General features: G+C 38.9%; 1 protein-coding gene across 1 annotated transcript in view; it reads right to left on the minus strand.

Moving 5' to 3' along the window:
- Positions 1-4,163: 4,163 nt before the first annotated feature.
- brinp1 (bone morphogenetic protein/retinoic acid inducible neural-specific 1) overlaps positions 4,164-20,802 on the minus strand; it is a gene marked incomplete at both ends in the record, with an annotated part of 78,178 nt that continues 61,539 nt past the window's right edge. The window contains 3 exons of the mRNA XM_079235393.1: positions 4,164-5,304; positions 12,669-12,891; positions 17,327-17,563. Coding sequence (XP_079091519.1) covers positions 4,164-5,304; positions 12,669-12,891; positions 17,327-17,563 — 1,601 coding nt within the window. The remainder of the gene's footprint in view (positions 5,305-12,668; positions 12,892-17,326; positions 17,564-20,802) is intronic.

Below are 20,802 nucleotides of genomic sequence, written 5' to 3' on the forward strand. Positions count from 1 at the left end.
ATCTTTAATTTTAAGATTATTTTTAATTGTTAAAAACTGATTTTAAAACAGTTTATGTGGTATCAATATAAAGTATTTTACAATCTACATTTTGTTTATAATCAATACCGTATAATAGTAATAAACTGTATATTATACTGGTCTAAATTAAAACAAATAATGTGGATAAAAATGCTCCACTTTCTTTTATAATGTGTATGAATAATTATTGGTGTAATTGTACCAATCATTGTGAATCAATAGATTGTCCTGGGTCTACTCACTGAAACCTCTTGTCTTGTTTGTCCTCTGAGCATCATTAAAATAACTACAATGCTTTTAATAATTCATAAAACACTTGTACGTAATTGATTGTTGTTTTTACACTATATGTCAAGTGAATTTTGCATAAACTGGCCATCAAAATCATATTGAAACAACAGTTCAGTACTTTGAACCTTACGTAGCATTTGGTGTATACCCTATGAGTAAAATATGAAGAATAGTTTATAGAATGGGAAATGGTACAAACAAGCCTTGCTCTTCTTATTAAATATAGCCTTTTAATGAGAAATAGATTATTATATGAAACATTCATTTGAAATAAGCTGATATAATGATGTCAACAGAACAGCAAAAAAGTACATAGGCAAGGTATTAGGTGTAAAAATCTTCAGACATATCCATGGATACATGTAAGCAACACTGTGGTAGCATAATGCCATACGATTAAATGTGCTTGTTTTATGGACCTTGCGGTGGCTCAAAACTAAATTGTAATGTACAGAATGTTTTGACAATATAAAAACAGTCATACATTGTCATGAATCTAATTAGATACATTAGACATGAGTGCCCTGTACTTTGTGCTGATGTACTCAAATGGAGGGCTTTTTTTAAAAGTAGTCTTTGTATTCCCTTTCGATACCGTTATATTTTATAATAATGTTACTCTAGCAGAGGTTGCTACTGTAACAGAGTGATTATTTACAGATACATTGTACAACAGGGGACACAAAATGTCAACCATAACTTCAAGTCATCCTTTGACCCTCTGTCTGGTGGTTGATTTCCCCACATGCACAAACCTCCTGAAAGGGGTAGATCTCAGGAGGACATGAAAAGTGTTTATTAGATCAGCATTAATGGTCTTAAATTCTGAAGCTAATTCAGTGTCACTCGTCTGTGTAACATCTAAAGGTTTTCTCCAGCTCTGAATGTGTTAAAGGGATAGATAACAGGCACTTAATAATAATAATAATAATAATAATAACGTAACATTTCATTTGGATAGTCCAATGTTAATGCTGAACAATCAAGTCCCCAATTTACTGCAGGCTTGTGGCCATCTCAGGCATCTTACAATGATCCATTTGGAGATACCATTAGCATGCAAATGTTAGAATGGCAATGGTATGGACATATTTGCAGAAGTGTAAATTCTACCATATTGACATTAGCATGCTGAAAATGAGATCGAAATTAATAACTTGGCCTGATAAGCAACAATACCAAGAAGCTTTGAGACAGCTTACAGTTAGCATCTACACCCAAACAGATGGGTCTAAGATGGTATACAATACATTTAAAAAGGTATCCACTGGTTCAGATGCCCTCTCACACCTTGCTGCTGCTTTCCTAGAGGCAGTGCTGCCATCCTATTCAAAGTCGAAACAATAGCATTGCAGCAGCAACTGCTCACTCACTATATGTTGAGATATTGACCTGACAAAGGAAATAGATAATAAAAGTAATGTACTGTGAGACTAATTTGACAACACATAGTCTGACAACCTGAGCCTTAGTCATCCTGAACCAGCCACCACATATGTGCTAACCCGTAAATTGAAAATTGAAAATTTTGCAGACTACAGCATCACCTGAAATTGATTAGATCTGTCGTGAAACATTATACTTACATATCTGACTAAATTGTTGTTCATAAAGCAACTCTCAAGAGTTAAAAGTGCTTCGCGAAAAGACTGGCAACAGTAAAACAAAACAAAAAAAGAGATGATTCTATCAGTTACTTCATGGCTAGGATGCACATCAAAGCTGTGATTGTGGATGCCGTAAAATCTGCAGATGACAAAGATGCATCCATAAGGTGTTTTATTCCAGGGCTGCTGCAATTTCTTGCTTAATTAATGCCCCACATGTGACCACTGTTTTCAAGACGTGTTGGATTGGTTAAGGTTTATGTCACAACTCAACACGATTGTTCCTATATTACATGTCTCTGCTTTCAGCTGACCGCACAAGACGAGTGACATCACAATGTAAAAGAACAACAATTATTTAGAAGAACACAAAAATTAACAAAAAGTACCAAGGGGGGAACCAAACTATAGCTACATCAAGAGACCAACAGACAAAAAAAACAATAAAACAATCTGAAAATAGAAAATGTGTTAGGTGTGTTAGGTAAATGTGTGCAACTGGGCTGGCAGCTTCTACACTGGGAGGAAGGATTTTCCATTTGGGAGCCATGGCAGCAAATATGAAATCTCCTCTTGTTTTCAGTTCAACCCCACCAATGGCTAGAACAGCAGGGTTATATGGCATGAGTGACCTTGCCTTTGTTGTTGTTAACAAACATGCAGGTAATGAACTGGACCTATAACAACTAATCAGCATTAGCAATGTTTCAGCATCGGATTACCCAAATAAAGTGTGACCGACAATACATAGGTAGTGTGTCATATTTCAGTTTGATGATTTAGTGTTCAACACGGTTGCAGCTCTGTTGATGTTTCCAGCAACATGCAAAACAAGGTTAATTTCCATATCTGGAGAGAAATATCTCATAAAAAGCTTACAGATTAAACACTGCCAAAAAGGTATTTTAAGCTTTAATATAACCATTTCTTTTTTTTCTTTTTTTTGTTTTCCTGTGGCACAACAGAGAAATTCAGTGGCTTTACAACAATTCTTATCCAACATAATATGCCTTCCCTTGTCATCTCCCTTTTTGCTGTGCTCTTATCTAAAAACCGAGAGACTAAAATAAAACCATAAAAATGGAAACATTTTTAAATTTGTTTCATGTACGTACTTTTGTGAAACGGGGATGAGCTTTATGTCTTACTGTATGTCTACCTCAGGGAAGTGTATGGCTTTAAGTTGTCTTGCAAATGTGCCTGAATGATGAATGTTTATATTTTGCTCTTGGTGCTGAAAAGCTCCACAAATCAGCAGTCACGACATGTACATTTTGCAAAGCTGTACAAAATAGCATTGATTGTTAAATCTTCAGACCACAATATTGCACTCACGCACCAGGAGGTACTGCCTTGTGAAAAACACAGCTTGAATTTCAAACACGGGAAGAAGCGCTCCAAATGCAAAATTTTGCTTAGACGGGAGTCAATCTCAAATGACACATTCAATTAACGAACAGCAATAAGCATCAAGCCAAAAAAATGTACACGCACATTTGCACACGCGCACACACACATACATTCACCCACATATATATGTATATATATAAACAGCTGGCTTTTGTTATTTGACATGACTATCCATTACTGCCCTGCTGTGTGCCTTATGTGTCAGAACTATGACAGAGTGCCTCATAACTCACAAAGAGCAATGCAGATTTGCTGTGGGTTTGAAATGTAATAAAGAGTCTATAAGTAATGTGTTGACTACTTAATCACTAGGGCTATTTAATCCTTACAATGTATAAACATTTTTTTAAAATATTAAACTGTCCATTATGTCTGAAATACTTTGCACATTAGCTGAAATAAAAGGATATCTGCCCTTGTGTTATGTCATTATTCCTTTAAAAATGTTTTTCTCAGTAAACAATGGCAGTTTCAGATATAACCTTTGATCCCTCAGAGTAAAATCAAGGCCTCTTTTTCACCAGTACATAGATTTTATATTTAATTTTTTTCTCATTCTTTTAAGTTCTTTTAGGGAATGACAGACATGCTGGGACAAATATGATACAGTCTTTATAGTGGTTCCATTGATCTTCGTTAGCTTATCTGAAATGCTTTTCATCAATGCCTTTTTCCTTCATCTCTTTAAGAATTATGCTTACAAAGTTAATATTACATCAAAAGGCAGAAAAGGTCCAAAAATGAAAAAGAGAAAGAAAAATTAAGATTAATTTCCCCTCATAGTTCATTTGTTGGGTGTTTCAGTTTGCTGTCCTTGTGTTTATGTTACTATGTTCAACAGAGTTTCGCAGTCAGGTGATCTGATTGTTTTAGAATCTCTGTGCTGTACATGTCCAAGGCATGATTTACTCGAATCATCTCACTGTTGTTGAGCTTGAGCCTATGCTTTAGCATACAGGAGAAGAGGTCCAGCTGGGGTTTGCCAGGAGCAGACGGAGGGGCTAGGCGGTTAATTCGATCCCGAATGTCCAGTAACAGGAGCATAACAGATGAGGATGAGTAGAACTGAGTTCCTTGTGTGTACGACTGGTTAACCTGCTGCACGGCACTACGGAGCAGGTCGGCATTAAAGCGCAGGCTGTAGCCAAACACTTGAATATCAGATATTTTGATGTAGATCTGGCGCTTGTTAGGGTCTCCGAGATCCACTGGACCCTGTCCTGTGTCATTGCGTAGGCCAGTTGGGATCTTAGCACGGCTACGCAGGTAGATGTGCACCGTCTCAAAGAAGCTCTTCCACCGGTTCCCCAGCAGGAGAGTCCAGTTGAAGCACTGGGTGTTCTGCAGTCGTACTTTTTCCCAGCGTGGGTAACCATGTTCTCCAAAGGGCATGCTCCAGCCTTCTGAGTGACTACCACTGAATGGGTTGACATAAACAAAGAACATGGGGTCAATGCTGCTATTTCGCATCTGGCAGATCTTCATCGATAGGCCGATTATCATGTGGAGGTAGTCCATCCGGTTTTTGTTACTCTTGAGAGTTAGGGACATGCGCTTACGCCATCGGGGATCAAAGAAGGTCTCTAGTCGGATCTCATTACTGATGAATGTAGTGTGAATGTACAGTCGCGAATCCATTTTCTGTAACAGGTATTTGAGTTCCAGGTCCTGAAAGTCCAGATCAGTTTCAAAGCTGATGAACTGCTCACTACGTTCTGAATCCACATTCTGGGGCTCACAGCGACCGCGGTACAACTTATAGCCCTTGTTGCAGGAGCCACATTGTGAGATGTTGGCGAGGCTGCACATGGCACAGCTGTTGTTGCCCCCTATGACACACGGGATGGGTCGCTGGCACAGGGTGACACCTGTGTGGCACACGCATGTCCTTTGGCTCTCCAGGAAGGTCCCCCAGAAGCCATTCTCATTGCAGTAGAGGAAGGACTGAACCCTGTTGAGCCACTGCATCACAGATCTACAGAGAAAGGAGAAAGAAAATCAAGAAAGAAGAACAGTGGTCAGATGGAAAGTTCAGAGGCTTGTCATATCAGCACTATTTGTTATCCCATTTCCCAATACATAACTGCTGACGAATTTTACCGAAGACCTTCCATTCATCTCTATACATTCTGACAATCAACTTTAAATGATTCTAAAATTGATTTGATATCTATAACTGTGGACAACATGTTTGGTTTTAATTCTGTTTCATTATCTTTTAATTAGGTAGTAATGCACTTTACTATTTAGGAATAAAACCCATCATTAAGTAAACTGGGGTGCATTACTGTATCGCGAGTAAACTTGTTCCTTGTAGTCAGTTGACTTACTGTAATGAATGGACCCCAATGGCTCGAAGATGTAAAACACATACAAGAATCACACAGTCAATCAAATGCATCGTTAAAGGATTGGCAGCAATGTACACATGGAAATCATCTAGTCAGGATGGTCTGGGAATTGGATAATGTATTCCCTTTAAGGGGGAGGAGTTGCGTTATTCCCCTCAGGTGGAAGGCATTACTTGCTATTCTTATCGTGGCCCTCTTTTCCCCTCAGGCATCTTTCCCTGTCATCTTGACAGTACTGGGATTTCTTTTCTGAGTGTAGGAGATGAATTCTGAATCCTGATTTTTCAGAGGACGGGCTGATCAAGGTTAGCTTGACATGTTAATAAAGCTAAGGCTTAACTATGATGGATGACAATGCATTCTCAGCAGGCCATAAAGCCCCCAAGCTATACCCAAAATGGGCCTGGAACAAATCAACTATAGAGGACAATGGAAGCACTATGCTTGATTCCACTAACTTTGACTTCAAATTGAAGATTTGATAAAGTGAAGGTATGCTATAAATGATCCCATATTCTCACACCTGCATTTTAGGAAATGGAAAAATCAACTAAAAATGTACTTAATAGCAATGTGTCCTTTATTCCCCCACGCAAAAACGTTGAGACATTCAGTGGTCATTGAATGACTAGAATTCAATTCAGTGAAATTCTGCAAATGTTTGGGCTTTTGATTATAATCATTGTTTGTAATAAACAGGATACTTCAATATCTTCTTCCAGCTTTTCCTAAAACTATAATTTAAAATGAATTCATAATTATCTACCTTTATTTTAACTTCATCCATTGTCTTCATCTGACACCTGAATATTTGAAATGGTCTAAAATTGTTCAAGGAAGGTAGCAGGACGTATAGGGTTTCGGCAACATATTTCAAATGACAGACTCTTTAAGAGGTTAACAACACTTTGTGAAAGCTTGAACTGTAAAACAATACATCGTCAGCATACAATTAGAGATTGTGTTTCATTTTGGAAGGAACAAAACAGGAACAGAGATCACAAATAGCTCAATGAACACATTAATATGAGAAGGGAAATCTAGGAAACCAGCTGGATAAAGTGAACTGAAAAAGAACTGATGCTAATAAACTGGTTGGCTGAGTGACTCTATTAAAATAATGTATCTTGTAATCTTAGACCAGAAAACAAGTTATCTAATTAATGAAATCTTGGAAATCTCAAACTATACAGTTATACCTCTTATTTAACTTATCTAGTTCAGGAACTTATTGTAATGTTTAAATATTAAAGTTCTCACAAAAACAAAATAAAATAGTGAGGAATCCTTGACGGGTTCAAAAGGATATAAATACATAAAAAGGATTAAGGGTGTTTTTTACTCTTCAAGATTAAGTGTAATCTTGATACAGCCATTGTTGTTTTCAACATGACACAACAACACAAGTCGAAAAGCTTCAGTGTCAAGACAAATGTGAGAGTTTGGGTCCCCTAAATGTGAGCTATCATCAGTTTCCTTATATTCTTTGGCTTACATTTTGTATATGTGTGTATTTTATGACAGAGAAAAAAAACACTTTCAAACACTGCAACCCATCTGATCACTGGTTTCTTCATTTGTTTGTTCTAATGCAAACTTAATATGTGCCCTGTGTGGAGCAGCTATTTCTTGAGCGTGTTATGTGCACTAGTGGGCTGATGTCTGCTTTTGCCTTTTCCCCTAGAAATAAGACATCTTAATCTCCTGGTGCAGAAACTGTATTTGTGATTTTTATATCATTTTCCATTGCCTCTCTGTAGTATTGCAATTCGGCCTGGAGTGTCTTTAGAGAGATGAATGTATCATGTTAGTTGCCTCCAGCTTGTTTTTCCTGTCCATCGCAGTATGCATACTAAAGAGCCAGCAAGCAGAGATGTGCCAGGACATGGTTTTATAATATTAAATGGAAACATTTTTATGGTAAATCAACAATTTATATTACCATCAATACAACGATTATTGTTATTTTCAGAGGACACCATAAACACACCACAGCATTCCTGCCTTTGTTGGCAGTTATATTTTGATTAGCTCTAATGGCTGCAGAGCAGTCACAGCAGGGCCAGCTAACTTTGCTACATGTCTGTTAAACTCTGAGCTGAAGCTACTTTGGCCATAACTTCCTATGTTTACATTAGCTGGTTAACCCACTGAATTAAAGCAAGTGTATGTGTTCATGCAACCTGTCCTTACTCTCCACATGTTCAATTACGCAGCTTGTTCAGTGCAGCTCATTGTCTGACACGACGCTTATTTAGTGTGTGTATGCGGCACACCTATCTGCAGCGTTGCGTGCAGAGCTACTGACGATATAAAAAGTGCATTTTGTTGGTGCATGCATTTTGCCTTTTTACAAAGGAAACGCACTGTTTCAAAATTGTGCACATTCTGTTCTTGCTCATAAGTGAGCTTCACCTGTGCCCAATGCTGGCAAAAATTCTTAATTCACAAAAGAAATAACAATGTGTATGACAACATAAGTGGTCCATACACTGCAAGTGAAGCATTATACTAATCATACAGTCTTGGTCGGAATTATTTTGTTCTAATCTCATTTCTAATAGTTGTGTTTCAGGAAAGTTTGATGATGATCATGATAGTGCCATTTTCACAATAACCTTAATATTTAAATATGATACCAGCACAACCCTACTACTGAGTGACACATATTTGGAGGAATTTAACCACATGCTCATTGTCGAGAACACCTTTGAGTTACAAAGGTTTGAAAGCTAATTCAACTAGTGATTTTATAGGTAATTGGATTTTGGTATAAGAGATCAAACTTACATATGTATAGTTTATCATCACGACGTGGACATAGTTTATAATGGATGTAACACTAACGCAGTGGTTGTATGTGCAGTGAATTGAAATGGTCGTGCTGTCTGAGCTTTGAAGCTACTGGATTCTTGAACTCCTGTGGTCTGTAACACATCTGTCATATCTGATATAAGCACCATGGGTTCCAATCCCATGTGGCTTAGCTATGCTTTCTTGGAGAATGTTAATAGGAGCAGCAAAGAGTAGTCACACAACATAACACCATAGTAACTACCGCAAATGCAGCCGCAGTCCGGGCAATTAAATTATCCTCAGCGACAGCTTCAACCACCACAGCTGTAGCTGTATACTGTATATCGTCAGAGCTTAGCCTTTTGAAAGGAGTAATGAGCGATAAATGCTTAATATAAAGTGTCATATCATCTCTCCTTTATGGAGTATCTGCAAAGCGTCAAATTTCACTGGCAGTGTATCATAACACACATCCTGTTGCGATGGATCGAGGGGGGTGGTTTGGGAGCTCCGTATGAGAGAGAGCCTTGATGATTTCTAGTGACAGGATATATGTTGTATCAAACTCAATGCAAAATTGGATTCAAATATGTTTAAGCAAAGCTTAAAAAGCAGTGTCATGTCAAAATCAATTGAAATTAGGGCAAAGTAATTCATCACATGGAGAGCACATTCCTATTTGTAAATATGCTTGACTTGACATGAATAATTAAAGCCAATGCAAAGCCTGGATGCAAATGATTTGGCTGGGAGTGAAGCTACTTCATATCTGTCACTATTAATCATTTACACCAAAGACAAATGGCTATGTTTATTCTACTTGAAGCAAGCTGCTATATTCATTAAAAGAAATGCAATAGCAAATCCAATTTAGTCCAGCTATACGTTTGTGTGTGTGTTCACAACAGGAATTGACAATGCTTTTAATGAATGAATGCCTTGCGGTGAGGTAAACCAGGAAAAATTATAAGTTGGTGATATGCAATTCTAATTATGGCCAGGCAACAATGCATCTGATGCCTGTCTTTCATTAGCTGATGTAAATGTGTTTATTGACTAACCTTTTGCAATATGCAATGGTGAAGGGGCAGCATGATTTAAAACTTAAAATCTTTTTTGGATAGGTTTAAGTTTATTTCAATTTCACATTATAATAATTGCAATGAATTATAAGTAACTCGCCCTTACTTTGCATCCATAATTTAATCAAACTAAAAGCGTACTCGGAGTGGCATAATATGAATGCTTTGAGGCAGCATGTAAGAATTATGAAATAAAATGAAACTAAGAGCTGGTTCATTAAGAATGCATCACTCTACTGTGTTGTAGTGTCAGTCAATACATTATTGGATAATGCATACCTCTATTTTTTACCTATCTATGAATATACAGTACATTTACTCACATTCATATTTATGATAAACATGCTTTACTGAGCAGCTATAGTACGAAGGTCACCTTCCATTATACAAACAAAACATCTACTTGGGAGTCCAAGCTCATCTCCATGAATGAACAATCTTTGTTAGCTAGGTTGCCAAGGCAACAAAGCATCACAAAGCATATTTCTCTTACCTTTCCAGCCAATTGCAAATGACTGAGCCAATAGCAGCGCCATGGTTCAGCCACAGCCCTCAAGGAAATATAAAGTTCTTATGTCCTCTCTTTCTCTTGCATATCAGTATGCAGTCGAGTTGTCTTATTAGTGTTAATAAATCTGGGGGAGGATTTCACGAACCAATAATAGTACTACACCATCTCTCTTATCCTGGTTACTTTGAGTCAAGGGTGGTTTGATAGGCTTTACTGCTCTGATCCGCCTTACACTGCCTACGATTGGCATATCTGAGACTTAATTGACACTAACTCTGACCAATCTCACTCCTCATGCCTTAACCTAACCAACCCAATCAACAGAGACAACGAGTACGAGCCAATCAGAGGCAGAGTAGGGCAAGTCATGCCTTCATTAAAGCAGGATTTGTAATTTAGCGGCCCAATGGAGCGTGTGTGTGTGTGTGTGTGTGTGTGTGTGTGTGTGTGTGTGTGTGTGTGTGTGTGTGTGTGTGTGTGTGTGTGTGTGTGTGTGTGTGTGTGTCTTCAGCTGTGTGGCTTTCACAACAAATTAAAGAGCAGGCAAGAAAGTGAAAAAATGAGAAAAAATATTGACACATATACAAATATTTAATATGTTTCAATTCTGAACATCATCTAATGGGTCTTTTTAAAGACCACTGAACTAACTATTTCACAATAATATCAGGCGAGAGCGTTCAGTGGCCGATGAATCGATGAAACCCTTGTGACCTGATCAAGCCAACATAAAATAAACGGCAAGACATTTAAGACACAACACATTAAAATTTCAGCACCTCTAATTAGAAAGTGCTTTGAAATGTGCTCTAACGCTCATTGAGCGAAATTACATGAAATGCAAGAGACATTCCCTTTTGTACTGCATGTAATTTCATTTTATTTTTTATTATTAACCAGTCAGTTACCTGTTAAAGGGTTTCGGGCTATCGAAAGCAAAACCAACCAAAACTGACATTCCTAATGGGTGGGGTGATCTCTGTTCCAATTGATCACTACAGGGTTTCCACATGCATAGCTCAGGGAAATTCTTCCCTGACTGGTGTTAAAACCACAGGAGATGGCAATGGACATGATTCTTACAGTGCCCCTCCAAGTATGCACAGAGTAGCAGGTGGTTGACAACATCATCCTCCCCATTGTGGGCCTTATGTAGGATCTGGAGGGAATCTAAACGGTCCCTCGCAAGGGATCTGGCCGGCTGTCATTTAGAGTCCTGGTGTGCCCATTCTTGGCCACTGGGGCCAGGCAGGATGTTTTTCACATCATCATCAGCACCCTCTGCAGCTTTACTGACAGGTGGAGGATGTGCTGGAAGGCCTCCCTGAGGTGGTTGGCACGCACCTTGAAAACACTTGGGCTGATGGTTTATGGGCATTCAGCTTTACATCAATTACCTCATCCCCAGATCAGCTGTTATAAGCTGCCCAGAGGAGAGGATAAGGTTGGAGTCCCTGTTGGTGATAGGGGCACTTTCCTTCAACTGGGGAAAAGGAAGATACCTTAAAAGGCACTATACTGACAATACACATGCATTGGGCAACATGGTTACCCTTACAATACAGTCCAATATTATTAAAACAGTTGATTGTTTTTATTAGATGTTAGATGTACTCGAATGAAAACAGAACCCCTGGGTGAGCTATAGACCACATCTATGCAAAGTACAAACACAAACACACACACACACACACACACAGGTAATGAAAACAAATAAGTCCACCATCTGATGCAAACCTGTCTCACACAAGTAAGCAAATAAACACACTGCTCTTGTTTCCAGTGCCATCAGGCACCCTTGATGCATACGCCATGGAAGAGGAGGCACATATACTGTGTCTCTTTGATAACACTTCACAACAAACCTTTGCCAACTCTCACACTCACACTCTCTCACACATACACACACACACACATACATGTGGGTGTGTGCCTTTTCTGTCAGTGACAGTTGAAAACCGCTCATTTTCAGACCACTTAAATTAATATTTCAGATTCTGTTTCCATTTATATGGCGACATCCCCTACGTGGAATAGTTTTCAGGATGTTTCATGTGGCACCTGGGATTTTTGCATATTTTCCATAGTGTTTTTCTAATATTTGTTACAGCGGAGGGGGAAATTGGGCAGGCAATGCTGACACCATGGCACATCTGCAGCGAGGCTCTTAAGCAGCAACTGCAGTAGGTGGTGACAGATGTGTGCAATGACCTATCAAGAAAACTCCCACAGCTACATTTTCTTTTCAGACTGCAATGTGAAATACAAGAATGAGCAAGAGTGCTTTGGGCATGTGCAAGCCTCAGCACTAAGTTGGCTTGATGGACAGAAACAACAGAGCCATACGTTGAAATGTATAATGGATGACATCCTTACTGTGCACGCTTCAAGAAGAAACAATCAAAATAAAACCTCTACATCATCTCAGAGGAGACATTTCCCTGAAAGATGTCATTACATTTTCACATGCTCTTGCTTTTCTTGCACTTGAAAAGCAGATATCCAAAAATATCAGTGCCAAACAGCACCTTTGCTGTATGTTGCTGATTAAATCCACACCTCATTTCCACTATGATGTGGAGGTCGTATATCTACCCACCTCTCCCTTGGCATCTGGTGGTTGGGGTTGTGGTGACAACGGATGCTGAGGCCAAAGAGCTTGCGGGCGGTGTGCTGGATCTTGAGCCGCTGGATCTCCAGGGAACTCTGCAGGAGCCTGTAGCGGGCCTGAAGGTCCCAGTCGCTGCCCCACAGGAGATGCACACTGCTGATGGGCAGGAAGTGAGTGGAGGGCAGCCTCTTCAGAAAGGATTTGAACTCATCTGGATGACGGAGAGGGATGGAGAGAGAGAGGATTGCAAAACAGAGATGAGTGGAGAGAGAAAAAAAAAGGGAAAAAAATAGTGGAATAAACATTCTGACTTGAATGCTTCAAAGGTGCTGAGTTAGATAATTTAAAATAGTTGTATTGTCCTTCTATGTTAAAATAATCTGATTATTTGAATTAAAGGAGAGCACTTAACATTTATTCTCAAACTTTTAAGCAAATATGGTACACAGGTAAGCAGCCGGTAAACTGCACTGACTAAAATGAGTTTACATTTCCATAGTCGAACCATTTCTGGCATTTGTTCAACTAATGAAATAGTGAAATAAAAAAGTATTCATTCAAAGAATCCTATCAGTGAACCAACCGGTGTGTTTCATACAAATGATAAGAATGTTAACAATATTGGCGAATGGGTTTGTTTTACAAAACATTTATTTGTTCAACCCGAATCCAGCTAGCATCCTGGGTAGAATTACAAATAGCAACAGCAAGCAGCTGACCGTATGGAGGATTCATACAGGAGAGTGACAAAACTCTTGAATCTGCTGTATTTCTTTCCCTTAGGACACAAAACAAACATGATCAGAATTAACTTTTATTAACTGATGAGTGAGGAAACAAAGGAGTAACTTTTTTGTATTGCAGCACTCTGTACTCTGCTGACTCCTGTTTGAATTTGATGTGTAACTAAATGAACTGTTACGGTACACTTAATTAAGTAAACGTGGAATTAAGTGAAAGTCGCTTGTGTCAGCAGAAGATTCTAACAGTCAATTAATCCACAATGTTTGGATCATTTCAGAATTGACTGCTTGAATTGACCGCTTGCTATTTATATAGATAATTGTTATTATTTTACGTGTACGACATTTTGTCGCCTACTTCTGGATGTGTGATTACAATCTGGCACCTGGTCACTATGTTTTTTTATAAGTTGACGCCCAGAAACGTCTTGAACACAGCGAAATGAAAAGACGAGATAAAATGCGTCAATATAATGTTTTTGTAGGAAAATCCAATTAATTGTCCCTATTGAGGACAAGCATGGTAAGGTGCCAGTGGTCAGTGAGCACCCAGAATTCTGACCAATCTGTTTCCTATGTGGTTGGATGTATTTTGTTTACTTTTGGATTGCTTCTGTTTTGAGCATTTAGAGAGAATTGAAACCCTCAGTTCAGTAAACACCCTTTTACTCTGTGCTCTCACACTTTCGCTGAAGAGCACTGCCCAAACAAATTTGTGTCCACCAGTGTTGATTATTGCCCTTATGTTCCTGCTGCTGCTTCTGATCTATATTGCTTTTCTCCAACCCACACAACCGTGCGCCCGGCTCTCTGACCCTTGTTTTCAACACTAACTCCAATGTTTAGCAACAAGGGGCATGATGATGAGACTCAGACTCCAATAGCAAACACACAAGGGTAGGGAATCTTTTATTTGGTGTGCTAATTAACAAAATATCGAGTCAAACGACTCAGAGTAGCTTATTTTTTTTATCTCTGAAGATAAATGTAAGCACATCATTATAAATAATAGAGGTAACAATTGAATGCCTAAAATGTCTTCTTAGCAATGTCAACAGTCAAGATGCTACACACAATCGAATGCCCTTGATAAAGCAGAAATCTGCAGTGGGTGATAAACAAAAAATGTCTATAGAAAAAATGTAACAGTACAAAAAGCTTCTCCACACTCAACTCTAAAAAGAAAAGATTCCCATATTCAAGACCTGCGCAGTAAGCCAGTCACCTCACACAGACCTTTCCAAGACAGTTTAGCGGCATTAGAGTTGAGAGCTCTTTTTGAGGCACAGCCGAGAAATGTCAGAACTTCCTCCACTCTCCTCCCAGGCATGTCAGAGCTCCCCTTTTCTTCAAAGACACAAGATGTCTTCTCCACCCTTGTTCTGAACTTGCCATATTCCCACACCCAGTTTTCCGAGATGTCACATACCTCACTTTTTCCCGAGAAAAGCTGGGTGTCTCCAGCATTCAATATTTAAAATTGTCTGATTTCCTCACCAAAAACACACATCATCCCTTCATGCCAGTTCAACAGTTGCCAAGTCTTTCTACACAGGCTTCAAAGCCATCAAGGATCTCTTCCCTGATACAGCTTCCAAAGAGTCCTCGTCCCTCGCATGACTCTTATCTCAAGTCACCCAGCACTGTATCTAGAGATTACAGCTCTCAGAATGTAACCACACTTCACCTCTTGTGCCATTTACATCTACATGTGTTGGGTCCAGGATATCTCATCACAAATGTGTTCTGTTTAAAACAAAAAATGTTGCATTTAGAAATTGCATGCAACATCTGCAGAACCTCATAAAGGTGTATGCAACTAAACTAATGCATATTATTGTATTAGCTAGTTGACTGAGGATGCAATGTATTCCAAGATCTTAATGAATAAATGTGCACATGTCTCGCTTCACTATCACTTTTTGGATAGATGCACAAGTGGAGTAATATTGTGAGTATAAAATACATGATCCGTGTGAGCCATATATGATGATATAATTTGTCATCAATCCAATTACCTACTTTCCTTTCCATTAAAAGACAACTGAGGCTACAACGGTTCTCCCAAGAAGAAACAAGTCTTTGTAGAGGAGGTGCTGTACATAATTGCAATAAGCTTATAGAAAGTGTATCATTTGCTTACCTTTTTACTTTGGTAATAATGGGCAGTTAATTTTGGATTCATCATCATGCTCCATTTACTGTTCTTGACATTAATTATTCCCTGTTATGGTTACATGCAGTACATTATACAATATGTCTGTTTAATCCCCTTTTGGTTTAAACCAAAAACAAAGTGATATTTTTGATAAATGTTACACACCCTGCAAAAGTTATTGATTCCTTAACGTCTTATTTTGGTGAGTGTGTGAAATGCATTTAGTTTTCTGGGACAGTAATACATTTATATAAATACTTGTGCCCTCTTCGTGCGTACTATACTCATCCTCTTCACAGACTTGCTGCACTCAGTGACCTCCATGACTCGCATTAACTTTCTTCTATGGTACATAAATATATTTATCTGTAGCTGGCAGGTTTTATTGGGACACTTTCATATCATATCAATAATAGATAAGCATGGTGACTTGCAATGTAACAGCTGGGAACTAGCTATGCTTTTTCTTTCAATGTGTGTGTCCAATATTTTTAGCGTCGACCTTTAGGTCTGCATTTGCATTCAATAAAAACAGAGACATTTGTATGGGAGAGAATATTACTTGCCATGACTTTCAAAAGTTCTCTTTTTGATGCCATTCATTCCTTATGAATAACAAATAAGAAAGTAACTGTGATTATTATATCTGCGTATCATGCGTTGCTTGCATGTGTGTGCGTGCGTGCGTGCATGTATCCGTCCGTCCATGAATGAGTGACCGTGCACCTCTGTGTTGTCCACCTCTAATCTCGCATTCTGCAGCGGCAAACTAAACTAAATATTTTGGGAGGCTAGTTACGTCTGCATTTTTTAAGGACCTCTCGTGGTAGCGGTGACTCACACTTTCCTAAAACACATTGTATTGCCTGTTTTATACTGATATTGAAAGCCTGCTGACTTCTCACTCGTTTCTCTTAACTGGCCCTCGGCCAGTAGGGGCCGCAAGTGATCATACAGCTGAGTGCATCCCCAAACCCCAGCTGCTACTCTGGGGCCAGAGACACAGTGGGGGGAAACCATAGACTGTATGTCTATAGGGGAAAGCTTAGTCACTTGTATTGTGTTGGACAATGTGTTTGGCTAGCAGCTAACAACCAACAGAACTAAACACACAGCTGACTGCACCAATGCAGATTTTTTTTGTTTTTCACCAGATAACAGAAAGGAAAAAAAAGGCAGTGCCACTGAAGAGCATGCACACTTAATATCTCACAATTTCGACTTTCTATCTCATAATTATGACTCTTTATTTCATATATTTTTCTTTTACTGCCGGAAATGGGCTTCCATATACCTCACGTTCACATGTGTATTACAGTAAAAATAGATTTAATAATAAATAAATAAATAATTTGTAAGTGCATTGCCCATAAAAGTGTTTTCTCATCTATACTACTTTCTATAACAATATGAAGGTTTCTGCAGTGAACATAAAAACATAATTGTCTATTTATCATCTAGATTTGGCAGTGAATAAGGACAGACTAAGCTGCCAAAGTATTAAATATGTTTTTAAATTATCTTCGAGCAACAAGGAAATTGAGAGATCATGAGATTACCTTAATAGCCTGAGCTATGTATTTGTGTCCATTAATATGCTCTTCAGATTTAAGATGTGTCAAGAATGGTTCCCTTGCAAAATAGTAAAACATACCTACGCAGCTTTAACATAAATACAATGATGCGTTCATACGATGTTTCTTAACTGTCATGATAGATTAAGGTTAGTGGGATTTCCGACTTACCAGAGTTCTCAAAGTCTTTATAAGAGGATACCCAGGACTCAGACATGCCCAACATGGTGTTCTCCATGATCTGGATGTCGGTGATGGGACAGTTGCATTGCGGATAATCGTCGGCACACTGACAGATGCACTGGTTGTTACTGCACACGTACTCCCCCTCTCCATTGCACATGATGTAGCTTAGGGCTGACTGGACAAATTTCTCCTGCAGGTAATCTGGGAAAATGACCTGAAGACCTGAAAGGAGATAAATGAGAGGATTAAGTTAAACAGAATGTGGAAAAAAAACAATTCAAGAAAGAAAAAGAAAAACATTACTGTTCTTGTTCAATTTTCTTTGTGTTGTAAAACGATGAAGCATTTGGACAAGATATGGAATGTGCAGCCTAGTGGACCAAACTAAATAATAAAAAGAGCTGAATACAACAGCTTACAAAATTCATTTAAAAAAGGGACATGAATCATTTATTTATCATTGTTATCAAATGTATACTTAGTAATAACTGAAATGGAAGGATGAGAGTGAGTAATACTGTCAACGCATGATACTAATACTGTTCAACATAGTAAACACACATGTGAGAAAAAAAGAGTGGGGAAAGCTGCAGTTAAATGGATGGCTGCCCTTCTAGGATTGTTTTTTGCCATAAGCACTCTTTTATTTTTTGGAAGATGTGCTTCAGAGTTCGACTATGTCCAATTTGAGCTGCCTGTTCTGTGGCTGATCACTCATGATGTGACCACTTTCAACAATGATTGATGCCTGGTTGCGCTGTGTTGTTTTGTTTTTATCACATAATTTCACTTCCTGGGCATTTTCTACAAAATGCATTACTGTGTTCAATAAGTGTTTCCATTTGTATTTGATTGTGGTTAACATACCCAACTTTGCAGCATCCTGCTTATTTTATGCTAATGGAGGTATAATTTATAATCTAGAGGCCAATTTAAAGCTGAAGCTGAAAGTACCTCTTCACTCTCACTCACTCACATATAACTTGTTAGACTCCAAAACAATCCCTATCTCACCCTGGGTGTCTCCTAGAACTGAAGCTTGATGAGCTAACAGTAAAGCCTTTTTCTTCAGTCCAGGCCCGGGAAAAATAACCCCCAAGCTCCACGAGCCACTGAATTGGAAAAGAACTAAATAGATCTTTTCCCTTCTTGTACGACACGGCAATATGGTGAGGCAATATTTTCTTAATAGGTTTTACTTGAGCACAAACAGTGCTTCAGCAGAAAATAGGCAACCAGGAACCAGAACATAACAAGTTATTGAATGATGAATGATTGCATTATTTTTTGTACGCTCACATATTATTATATTTCACCTTTGGGTGAAAATAGGAATCCATTTATGCAAAATCAACATGATCCAGCTGAAATGAAAGGGAGAATAAGCCTACAATGTTGTACTGTACACATTAATCATTTTGGGGGTATTGTCACATAGTTGAATGGTATTTCTTATTGTGCATATGCATGTCGCAATTAACGTTCCTTATTTCCGCCCACAACACACGCTAGAATAAAAACTGAGTGTGATATAGAAGAAAAGGAGGATCTTAATATATGCCAAGTTTTGTGTCTGACATCTAGAACAACTTTCACATTCATCGTCATGGTGACACCCTTTGAAACGCATTGCTGCATTAATTATCGAAACACATACTGCAGTTTGGATGTGTTTGGATAATTCATGTTCGTCAATTCTATCGGCCAGTTAATTATGCTAATAGTTCAGTCATATTTACCAGGTATGGTAAATATGCTGGTTTTGTTTTCACCTTGTGAGTCTGCGTGTTTATACGCCTGTTGGTTGACATATTTTGACACCAGGATATCGGAACTGCTCAAGATATATTCATGAAACAATACAGGTGTGTAGTTCAGATAAACATGAAGGCTGAGTTTGGAAAAAGAAAGATAGCAAATGGGGACCTCCGACTTTAAGCCCCTGGTTCAATTTGGTGTCGTAGTTGGTGAGATTTCATTCCAAAATGGTTATTTTTATACAATGATGATGTCAGTTCAAATATGAACTGAAAAAAAAAAAAACACTTTCAACTACAAGCTGTTCTTGTGTACCTTTTTTCATGGATATCAAACAGTTCCCTTCTCCTCATCAGTGATAAAGAGAAAAGAAGGAGGGAGTGATGGAGGGCGTAAAAGGGAGTGATGGATCATGTCTGATCACAAAAGAGTTGGGTTGCACAGGGCTTTCTCTCCATCAGGCCTGTCTGCGGCCCCTGGATCCAATATTCATTTAGCTTGATGTATTCCTGGGTTTGAAACTTTAATGTGATTTGTGGGAGAATCCAGATGGCAAGTTCACGGATCAACGCTGCTTACTGACAGTGCTGATGCCAGCGGCCGGGTGCACAATAACACCGAGTGCTTCAGCCCTCCCTCTTTCCCGCTGCTGTCCGACCATACCCCATACCCAAACCCCCCGACCCACACACACACACACACACACACACACACACACACACACACACACACACACACACACACATCATTGTGTTGGTACCAGCAGATTGCAGAGGGAATCGTTTGGGATGCTGACATTCAGTATAGCACTATCCGTCGTGCAATCTATTGTTTTCCACTTTCTTTTCCCCTCAATGTTTCTGGTCCTCCTCCTTCCATGCCTCTTTCCCTCTCCCTCGTACTCTGTCTCTGTACACATCTCTTCTGTCTTACTTCATTACACTCACTCCTACTCCCGCCACACTCATGCACATGCCCCTTGACTCGTCCCCCATCATCCTTTGGCTCCCATTCACTCAATCAATCACTCTCCTCATTCCCGTTTCTTCACCTCTCCTGCTCTCCTCTACGTTCTCCCACCGAGCACGTATTCAAGTATTGGAAATTTGATGTCTTGTCCTCCCACTCCAGTGTAGAAATGATGTCATGCAATAAAAGCAAATCAATCAACATTTGTTAGTGCAGTGGGGAATGAGTAAGAGAATTGGAGCCCTCGGGCCAAAAATGAAATGAGAAACTAATCAGAGAAAAACATTTATCTTTGTGACTTTCCTGGCTTTGTTGTGGTGGTGCAGTAGCATGTGGACACATTGAGAGTGATTGGGCAATAACGCTTCAGTTTATATGGCTCTGATGCAGGTATTTGTTGAGGAAAACACTGGGTTTTGGAGCAAGGAGTTACACTTACTATCATTAAAGAGTTACTGATGAAATGAATAGGTGCATATTGGAATTCCCGTACAGCCATTTGATAACCTCCAACTTCATGCTCTGTCAGTGCACATAATTCTCTGCAACCAGTATGCCTGACTTGCTCTAAATAAATAGCACCTCAAAATGGCAGTTAATCTAACTGCATACATCAGAGGCTGATATATTTCCTTCACGTACTTTGGAGGATATAGGCCTTCAAACATTCCATGAATGCTAAAATCGGAGACTCTGCAACTGTGACTTTGCCTTTTTATTGTGTCTCTTTCGAG

The sequence above is a fragment of the Taurulus bubalis genome (assembly GCF_910589615.1).
Source record: "Taurulus bubalis genome assembly, chromosome: 19".
NCBI lineage: Eukaryota > Metazoa > Chordata > Actinopteri > Perciformes > Cottidae > Taurulus > Taurulus bubalis.